The 10,423-nt window shown below is 43.7% G+C and overlaps 1 protein-coding gene across 1 annotated transcript; it reads left to right on the plus strand.

Moving 5' to 3' along the window:
• Positions 1-6,704: 6,704 nt before the first annotated feature.
• ATF3 (activating transcription factor 3) lies at positions 6,705-9,433 on the plus strand (the record flags this gene model as incomplete). Its single annotated transcript, XM_080616940.1, has 3 exons — positions 6,705-6,944; positions 7,890-7,997; positions 8,926-9,433. The coding sequence occupies 3 exons, from the start codon at positions 6,705-6,707 to the stop codon at positions 9,121-9,123; spliced, it is 546 nt and encodes a 181-aa protein (XP_080473066.1). The 3' UTR covers positions 9,124-9,433.
• Between the last annotated feature and the right edge of the window lie 990 nt (positions 9,434-10,423).

The raw sequence follows: 10,423 nt of genomic DNA on the forward strand, positions 1-10,423 counted from the left end.
GGGCAATAATGGAACCAGCAGTGGGGAAGCAGCGTTGTATAACAAGTAAATGTCTTGGCTTTAGTTTAGTATAATATAGCATGATTTCAAAACAAAACAATCATCTGCCTACTTGGTGAAGTGTTGTGATTGTAGAGCAGATGTCAGTGACTTAACAACAGGATAACAGCACTTGCATTTCCCACTTTGGAGGGAGCTGCTTTTTTCCCTCCTTCATTATTCTGCAACACTGCTCTCTGCTTAGCTGAAAATACCCCAAATAAATTCCCACTTTTGGTACAGCTCTCTAAAGGAGGACTGACAGTTGCTGAATCCCTGTCAGAATTACAGCAGGCACCTGTTCATGGCCACTGAGCCCGATGTTGCTAACACGTTTCCACAATAACTTCATGCTCAGAACTTTCCAACCAATTATTTTCTGGGAAGAAATTTTCCACATTTGGCATTTGCTTGAGAGGGATTTTTGTGGGTTTTTTTCCTTCTAGGCTTGAGAAAATCGATGCCAGCTGTTCCTGAACACAGCCCGAGTTATAAAATCATGCCTCTGAAGTAAAGAGAACTTCACAGGCTGCGCTGAGCTGAAGCTTAAAGTCGCTCTAGACCCTTCTGGGGAGCGATGTTTTTTGCCTGGCATTATACGTGACACTGATTTACCCAGATTAATAAGGATAAGGCATTAAACATGTTTTGGAGGAGCTGTAGATAGTGAGAAAGAAAAGCTTGCAGCAGAGAGCTGCCAGGTAGGTCAGAGGAGCTCCCTCCTGCCCTCTGCAAAGTGCACCTCATTGTTTGAGGAGAACAGGGATTGACTGCACCTTCCACAGCCCACGTCACTGCTCCAGGCTACGTCCCTTCCCCGGCAGACACTGATTCTTCTTCCCAGAGCAGGCAATTGAATGTAAAACAGGAGGGTTAAATGTGCACATACAGCACATGCACATGGAGTGGAGATGCAGAGGGACTTTCAAACTAGTATTAGAAATCAATACCCTTGCTAAAATGCTCCAATCAAGGAATGTATCCCAGAAGATACCACTTGGGATATACTACCTATTGTCAAAATACAGCCACGTTTGAATGTTATGCAATTAATTAACCAGTTGGAGCACTTGATCAGGGTATATTTTAAAGGTGAAGGTATATATATTCTATTGGTTTAGTTAAAATAGCCTCAAGCATTAAATATTCTCATCTTCCCATGCCTAGTGCAGAGACTTGAGGACTGTCTCAATGACAAGTTTGTGTGTATCGTATATGGAATATTACCATCCTAGTTAACAGCATGCATCTCTTTCTGTAAGACTTCTGCATCACTTCTGTGTCTTATTTCCTAGCATTCTGGGGGCTTTTAGAAGGCAATTTCTGTTGTTTAACAAATCAGGAAGCTATGGAAACAAAAAAAGGAGAGAACTAAACAAAACCCCTTCTCCACAGCCACCACCATATCCCCCTCTCGCCTATAGGGACTCTGGTTTTCCCTGAAATCGTAAGGAAGTCGACAAAACCCACAATCAGACAACAAAAATCCCACCCCGAACCGCATTATTTTTGGCTTTCTATCGTTTCATCCAAGGGGTCTTTTCTCTTCGAAGTAAAAACTGAAGCCTTCCACTTCATGTAAAATGAACTTTTACGTGTCCTTTAATGCAGCGCTGGGCATGGGGGGGGCCGGCAGAAAGGGGAGTCGTTAAACAATTTGTTCCTGTAGAACCAGATCTCATATTCAGTCCTTTCGAAAGGGGTTTTTGGTTTGGGTTTGGGTTTTTTTTTTCTCTTTTTTCCCCCCTTTGTGTTTTGGTTTTTTTTTTTTTTTTTTTTTTTTTTTTTTTTTTTTTGCCGTGAGAGGAACTTTGATTTATTTTCAGCAGCAAAACGGCCCGGAGAAAGAAGCTCTCGGAGCCTTCATCTTTTTAAAAAGAGAGGAAAAAAAGGGGGGAGGGAAAGGAGAAGAAGGGAAAAGAAGCAGGGAGAGAGAACGGGTGCCGATGGATGCTGCCCGGCTCGGTTCGGCTCAGCTCAGCGCGAACCGAGCCGAGCCGTGCCTCGCCGTGCCGTGCCGGCGGGGAAGCCTTGCATCACCGCCCCGGGCTCGGCTTCTCTCCGCCCTCTCTTTCGGGGAGGCTATTAATAGCATGACATCAGCCCGGGACTCGCCGCCAGAGTAAATACCAGCTCTGGCCGCTCGGCTATATAAGGGGGGTGATGCAACCGAGGCGAGAGGCACAGGAGCGGCGAGCGGCGGGAGCTGCTCTCCCGGAGGAGGCAGCAGCGGGGAGCGGACGGCCGCCGGGACGGCGGCGCTGCCGGGCGGGTACGGAGCCCCTTCTCTCAGGCAGGGAACGCCGTGGCACCGCGAGCGAGGTAGGTGGGAGCGGAGCCGCCGAGCCCCGCTGGCGCCTGTCCCGCGGCGGGGAGGAAAAGTTTCGCCGCCACCGCGAAGCCCGGTCCGAGCCCCCGGCCCCGTTCCGGCGCTCACCCCCTTCCCCCGCCCGACCCAGATGTGGTCGCCGGGAGGGAGCCCGCCGAGCCCCGGCTCTCCGAGGCCGGCAGCGCCTCTCGGCACCGCGCGGTGGCAGCCTCGGCGGAGGGACGGGACGGGACAGGGACCGGCGCCCGGAGCTTCGGGGATGCCGGAGCGCGGCGCGGCCCCACGGGCGGAGGAGGCACCGCCACCCGCAGGGTCCGGGGCTGGCCGGGCGATGGGAAACCCAGCACCGCCGCTGGTACCGCGATCTCTCACACGCCGAACCCGAGCGAGAGCTCTCGCTGTGAGCCGGGGATAGGCGCTTTCGTTTCTGTCCCCGCGTCTTGACATGTAGATCAGTTGCTAAACTGTTGCCTAATCAAGTCAGCCGTGACACAACAACAAACTTGTTTCAGAGAACGAGATTCCCGTTGGAAATCAATTTTCCCTCTCGTAACAGCATTTGAGAAGCTGTTATGGGGTTCGGGAATGATGTGGGATGTCAGAAAGCTTAGGGTCAACCAGCGTGCACAGAGGTTGTGAACTGTAATTGCTCTTAATGCTGGTTAAGATTAACCTCAATGGTTATGGGGGTTTACTGCATCAGCACGAGAGGAGAAGGAATTCATATGAAGAAATAAAACCAGGAGACATAGTCAGGCTATGCACTTAATGCCTCAAAGTCAGGCTTTGCAGTTAAGCAAACAGAAAAGACTGAAAGTAAATATTAAACAAGAATATCCTTAAATAATAGAAACGCACAGCTAGGAAGAAAATCCTGACATTAACATACAGGCAGATGAGATCTGAGAGTTAACTGCAGATGGCAAGAATCAGGAAAAGAACAAACAGTAAGTAGGGGGAGAGCAAATGAATCAAGTTGTTTGAATCTACCTGAATTGGGAGGGCATCATTATTAACAAAGCTGTTATTTTTTGAGAATTCCCAAACTGAGGATAAAGTAAGGAAGCATTAAGTCACCCTGGGGACAAGCTGTGCCTTTACGGTGCAGCACTGTGAAATGTTCAGCACCTCCAGCAGCAGTAACTTCAGAAGTCCCTGAAACAGCCTTGAGCCCAGGTCCATGTGCATGGTCTGACCAAGTAAACAGAGGTCATATCAGGCAGGCCCAGATGTAATTGCACTTTAAGGCTTGCTATTCTTATTCCTACTGTTCCCCCAGCCTTTACAAACCCATGAAAGATGAGACAGTGCCCTTGATAGCTTATAGACAGAGCTACCATTTGTACAAAAATTGGGAAAAAGGAAGGGCAACTTGCTGCAGTTCTTAAAATGGCAAAATCTAGTTTTCCTTCTTGTAAAACACTTCTAAAAGCAGATTTGTTCCTCAAAAAATTGGCAAACATCTACTTTATTGTTATGAATAGGGAATCCATTCAGCTTACTGAATAGCTTTGACACAGGGCTGATTATTTGTATCACACTGGCTCCTAACAATCCGAGTGGTAAATTGGAAGCCGACCCTCTCCAGAAGCCCTGGCCCAAGGAAGAGCCCCAGGAACACAAACCAGTGGCAAAGAGCTCTGCTAAACGGTCCTCTGCTCACAGCAGGAACCCTTACACAAGCCTCAGCCCCCTTGTAGGCCTTCCCTAAAGTCTGAGTAAATAGGAGATGCCTTTCAGAGTGTCTGGAAGGTCAGTGAGCTGTCCAGGCAGGAGAACAGCACGTTTCTATGGTCAAGGACACCTTCCTCTCGCCATGGGCACCTACTACTCCTTTTTCTTTCCTATACTAGTGAAAGGCAGATGGGAAGGCATTAGAGCAGGGTTTTTGTGGTGTTCATGGTACACTAATACTAACTAGTAGAAATCCACAGTGAACAAACATACAGGCACAAAAGCTCCTGGTTTCCTCTAGTGCTATGGCTGACCTTAACTCAAAGTTCACCCAAACTGAAAGGTAATTGAATAAACCACCAGAGCTTGAAAATTATTAGCCCAATGAATTCTTTTGTAGGCTGGACAAACAGTTTAACCATTAATTAAAGACTCCTGGGTTGATTTATACACAATTCTCTTTGTTGGATGAAGCCATCACCGGCAGCCAGAGACTGATTTGGTGAACGTAGCTGAAGTTTCTGCTAGCAATGAGGGGTTTGGTGTCATCTGGAATTACCCTTTTTAAATGAGTTGAACAGTTGAATGCTGCTAAATGGTAGATAATGCTGAGAGGACTTCAGCTGGAAATTATAGGGCCATTTCTGACTTGTTGGAAAAGAGTAACTGTTAGCTTTCTGAGATTATAGGATTAAACCGTATCAGTACTTTAAATGTGACTCATGAGCAGGGGTTTTCTCAAGAGAATTACATAAATTTCCCAAGGTCTTTCTGAATAACAAATTGTTCCAAATAATTTCCTCATCTTTAATAACCACGGGTGAAACCCCAGCCCCATTGAGGTCAACAGAAAAAGTCCTCTTGATTTCAGTGTGCTCAGGATTTTACCTCCTGACTCTGGGAAATGTTCAGTTCATGGTGACTGGGTGAGGAAGACCCAGTGGCTACCAAATGGTAATTCCAACTGTCCTCAGATTTTCACATTTACCCCTCTTAGTGATGAACCAGATTCTATTCTCAATTGCACTAGTGTGGATTTACAGTGTATTTTTAGATATCTCTGAGCAAAATCTATCTTCTTGTCAAGGCACATGACCCCAAACATCCCTTGCTGGGTTACAGAAGTAGCGTACAGGGAACTGTGCAAATCAGGGTTGACCACGTGGAAGTTTAACTTACCCACACTGCTACCCTGAGGCAACTCCTTGCTTACCTGCACTAAGTTAATTACAATTGACTTGGCTATAATCGTTGCAGTTCTAATTAAGAGTAGATAACACATACTGTAATTACCCATACAGCTCTTAAAAAAAAACCACCCCAAAACCCCCAAACCTAAACACCAAAGAAAGCTGGAAACCTGATGTAAAATCCAATCTAACACAAGGCACTTTATAAATAAGGGAAGTAACACCATCTTCTTCCGTATGGATTTGCACCTTTTGTCCCTTGGGCCACCAACAAAAAGTGCTCAGCTTCCTTCCAGACCTCAGATCTCTCCCTTTTCTGGGTGAGAGATGGTCTGTGCCACACAGAGCTGCCTTGCTAAGTTGCCCATGGCGTTTGGATGGCTGACTACTGAGTTTTGCCTCTTTCTGTCTCAGTGGGGTCACCTCTTTTCACAAAGCACACAGGGGTCTCTCTCCCTCCAAAACTTGCTAAGAACTTACTAAGAATGGCTAAAAAGAGGGAAGCACTGTTGAGTAGGTTCACTTTCTTAGGAAAACTACAAGAAATTCGGTTCCTTTGCAGGTGTCCATTTGCATAATTTCCCTGAAGGCTCTCCAGTCACGCTCCTTCATACGAGCAGAAGATCTGGCCATGCATATTTAAGCATTTCAGACCTCTTGCTGGGGGTACATGAGGGTGGTTTCAGGTTTGACAAGAGCAAAGGAATGAAAGAAACGGCTTCACGTTCTTCATGACTCAACCCCTCCAGCTCAGCCTGTGCTTTGAAGCCCCTGAGCATGTATAGACTTCACCTTTGTGCCAGCTCTTACTAGTAACCATTTTTCAGGAGTTTATAAGCAGATCTACAGCTCTGGGTAAAACTAAGCACAATGATTTTGTGACAGATCCTGTCTTGGTTAGCAGATTTCAGCTTCCAGTAGAACTTGCTGAGCTTTGCCCAAATGTAACTGAGATCAAGGTGTGCTCTGTCCATTTCAAGCCAGAACCTGTGGTGATATAGTTCCAAGGATGGAGATACTCTTAAGCTCTTTCTGTGCTAGTAATTATTATAATTATAATATTACAAGTATTTCCTTGCTTTCTGATTTTTGTTCCTTATTCTCTTCCTCTTCACTTGATTCTCATTTGCCGTATTACCAATTTAAAACCTCACAGTATACATACAAACATACTACTTATATATGTATACATACACACTATTTTTTTCAGTATTAAGTTTCAGAAGGACCTAGAAATTACGTGATGTGCTAATACTATTACGATTTTTAAACACTAACTCTAAGTTAATGCAAAATAGAAGTTTTTACTGGGGACCAAATTCTTAACTGCTTGTTTCTAGCAAGAGATTAGGGTAGACAGGGACTTGGGACTGAAGTGATTCAAGCAATGAGGTATTACTCATGGTATGAATTATTTTTGCCTTTCTAAAGTGGTTGAAAGATTATTCTCTCTCTTTTTACTTTTCAGCAAAATGATGGTCCAACACTCAGGCCAGGTATCTGCATTAGAAGTCAGCGCCTCCGCAACTGTTCCCACTTTGTCCCCCGCAGGGTCACTGGGGTTTGATGATTTCACAAATTTAACCCCACTGGTGAAAGAGGAACTGAGGTTCACCATTCAGAATAAGCGTCAGTCCCACAGGATGTCTTCTACATTGGACACAGTGACAGTTTCTGAAAGGCCAGTTGAAACATCAATCATGAAAACAGAGGTATGGCTCTTTAAATAGCATTTCAGTGGGAATGATTAACTCTCTAATAATGTTTCACTACAAGACCAGTAACTATGGTCAACTACACACAACCCTCTCCCCACCGTACTTCATTCTTTTAAGCTGGCTCCTTGGCTTTCTGTCATGTGGTTCTGGGAAGCCCTCTGATATTTCTCATTTCCATTGAGGTCTATAGTCGGGTATTTTATTTCTGATTATGGACTAAGGGCAATGTTTTACAGTGATAAGAGGAGGTACTAACCCAGTTTCCCTGCTTACTTGCAGCTGAACTTGAAATAAATCACAGCTAAAGTTTCGGTTCACTGAGGACTGTCCAGTAGGACCCTTGTGGGCTAGACTAAAATAGGCACAGCCATGCTGTGTCCATGATAAGTTTTTACTATAAGATAATAGTCTCTGTGGAAAACACTTCTCTTGTAAAGTGGAAAAATAGGTTAAGGAAATATCTACACCTTTGTCTCAGCCTCCACAGGAAATAAACTGAAGCTTGAAGGTGTGTAATACCCCTTTTTACTGCTGCCCTTAGTTCGCTGCCTTCTTGCTGCCTCATTCATGACACATGCTCCACTCTGCCCCTCACTCCTTTTAGTCCTTGGGTTATGAAGGAGAGGTGGAGGTGTGGGAGTCAGCCTGGGGAGACACTCAGCAAGGTTTCTGAGCATCACTGATTTAAAAGGAGCCATCACATGGATCACATCCATCCAGACTCCACTCAGGTTTTTATTGATTTCTAATTGAATTCTAATGAAGTCACTGCCATTTTACTGTACGGCAAACAAGGTCAGAATCACATTCTTGTATAACTCATGATGTGAGCACTGACAACACTGTCCACGTTGCTTTTAAAAGCATGAAAGTTATCAAAATACAAGTCATGTACTTACACACAATCCATAAAGTGTCATATCTGTTTTTATGGGATAGTTTTCTCCTGAAGAGGATGAAAGAAAAAAGAGAAGAAGAGAGAGGAACAAAATTGCTGCTGCAAAGTGTCGAAACAAAAAGAAGGAGAAAACAGAATGTTTGCAGAAAGTAAGTGACTGGCTTGAGTCGTTCTTAGTCTGCAGTCCTGCCAGGATCCAAACAGATAGCATGGGGTACTGTCATAGTAGGAAACAGAGAAGGATGTTAGCCAACACTCTGTAAACCCTTCAAGGTATTCATTAAGAAAAATGAACATGCTATATATTAAAACCAAACCTGGTTAAAACTGGGATAAAATGAAAGCATGGTAGGAGTGAAGAGATTACTGTTTCAGTGACCAATCTTGTCTACGGGAATAATATTAGCTTGAAAGTGTACACTGACCACAGGAAGTAGTAAAATATCATTTCATATAAGATTCATTGTGGAGACCCAAAGCATACAAATACCAACAAGTAATTTCTAACTTCTTTATGGAATGAGAAGCATAATAGCTTACCCCTAAATTCTCCGTCCTAAGACCCCAGTTGTGTCTTGACCTGCTCTGCTGTGATATGTAGCTCTATTACAACAGCAGTAGGCCTGTCCTTATTCCTATATCTAGGAGTAGGGGAAAAAAGGTTGTGTCCTTACTTTGTTAGCTTAGCATGGTTTTACAGATACATGACATGATGTTCTAGAGAGTTAATAAGTGTAGATAACTTGGGGACGCTTTTTGAACCAAAAAATCACAGAATAACGTGGCAGAATAATAATGCTTTGTATATCTGCCATTGTAAGTGAATACAAATCTGAATTTAGCTTTTCAACTTCTCTAAAGGCCAGAAGAGGTAGCTGCCAATCTGTTTCTTAGACTGCTATTGACTAGGGAACATATAATAATTATAGGATGCTAAGAATGTGCAGTTTCTTTCTGTCAGCCATATGCCTTCCCACCAATAAAAGACTGCAACTAGGAGATCAGCTATGAGATAAACATTGCAATTAACTATTTGAACTACTCGGTCTAATAGTTGTGTCTGTCCTTTGTGACTAGGAATCAGAAAAGCTGGAAACTATCAATGCAGAATTAAAAGCCCAAATTGAAGAGCTAAAGAATGAGAAGCAGCATTTGATATACATGTTAAATCTTCACAGGCCCACTTGTATAGTCCGGGCACAAAACGGAAGGACACCTGAAGATGAAAGGAATCTTTTTATTCAACACATCAAAGAAGGCACATTACAAGGTTAAGTGACACGGCAAATATGGAAATATTTATAGTGGTTTTTAACAGCTACCAGAATCCATGGAGGATCTGACGTAACGTGTAGGATTCTATTAGTCAAGAGCCTTTAGGAAGGGCAGATGGCTTTAAGCGGAAAGAATCATTTTGGCTTGACAGCGATTCTTCCCCTTGGAAGATCTGGTCTCAATCAAATTGAAGAGTCTTCTGCCTCAAATATAGGTTTTGCACCTGACATACTCGCTGTTCCTAGGAGCTACAGACAACAGCTTCAGAAGTTTTAGCTCTCTGCTAGTATACAGTATCTGCACTCACAGCGTTTGTGCTAGAACACTATGACTTCCGAAGATGCACATGGTACAGACAGCTGTGCTGGATGGACACTATTCCTCCTTGTTGCTAGTAAGGAAGGCGGACTGAGAGTATTTTCAGTTTCCAAGTTTCCAGGAGGATGGTTTCATGTACTGATACGTAATGTTGCATTCTAACCTAACACACATACACACACACAAAAAAAGCTTTTAGTTCCAACTAAACTTTGTAATTTCTTTTTCACAACACTTGTGTGGGTTTTTTCTGTGACTCATCTCAAAGACTGAATCTGAAGAACCTCGTGGGTGTGACAAATATGTTCCTTTCAAAATGCCCATACCTTGTCCTTTAGGAGCTAGAACCCCACCTGCTATCCTTTGGGGGCTACAGTTTTAACTTGAATTGCTGAAGAGCAGCTTGTCCCACCACTTGGTGAATTGGACCCACAGGAAAGACAAAACTAACTGTGGAGGGATATTGATACAGATTTTGCCTGAATAAAGAACTGCAGGACTGAATCCCAGGCTCATGAATAATGAAGAGTTGAAAATATAAGATAATGTAGGATCAAATCCTGCAAGCCTTAATTCATGCTATTAACCCTCACTCACAGAAGAGGTTCCATGGACTTCAGTGGGTCTGTTTACGAGATAGGCTTATAAGCCTAAGAGCTTGAGAAAGCTTTTTCCATCCTGGTCAGGATTACTTCCTTCTGCCAGATGATTCAGAGGGAAAAATTGATTGTAGCTACTTTTATTTTGTATCTGGGTGGCAACTACAGTCAATCAAAAGTGTTACTTAGAACCTAAAGGAGGAAAGAGTTTTGATGTAGTGAATAACTGGTTTTGTTTCTTAATCAAATACTAACCTTGGATGTTTGAACTGGTAGAAGAGCTGCTGGACAAAACAGTTGGAGCTACGAGTGTTTGAATTCTGATGTTTCTGTGAAATTCTGAGATTGTTTAATCCTCTAAAATATATCCTTACAATTTTTTG

The sequence above is a fragment of the Psittacula echo genome, assembly GCF_963264785.1.
Source record: "Psittacula echo genome assembly, chromosome: 4".
In the NCBI taxonomy this organism is placed as follows: domain Eukaryota; kingdom Metazoa; phylum Chordata; class Aves; order Psittaciformes; family Psittacidae; genus Psittacula; species Psittacula echo.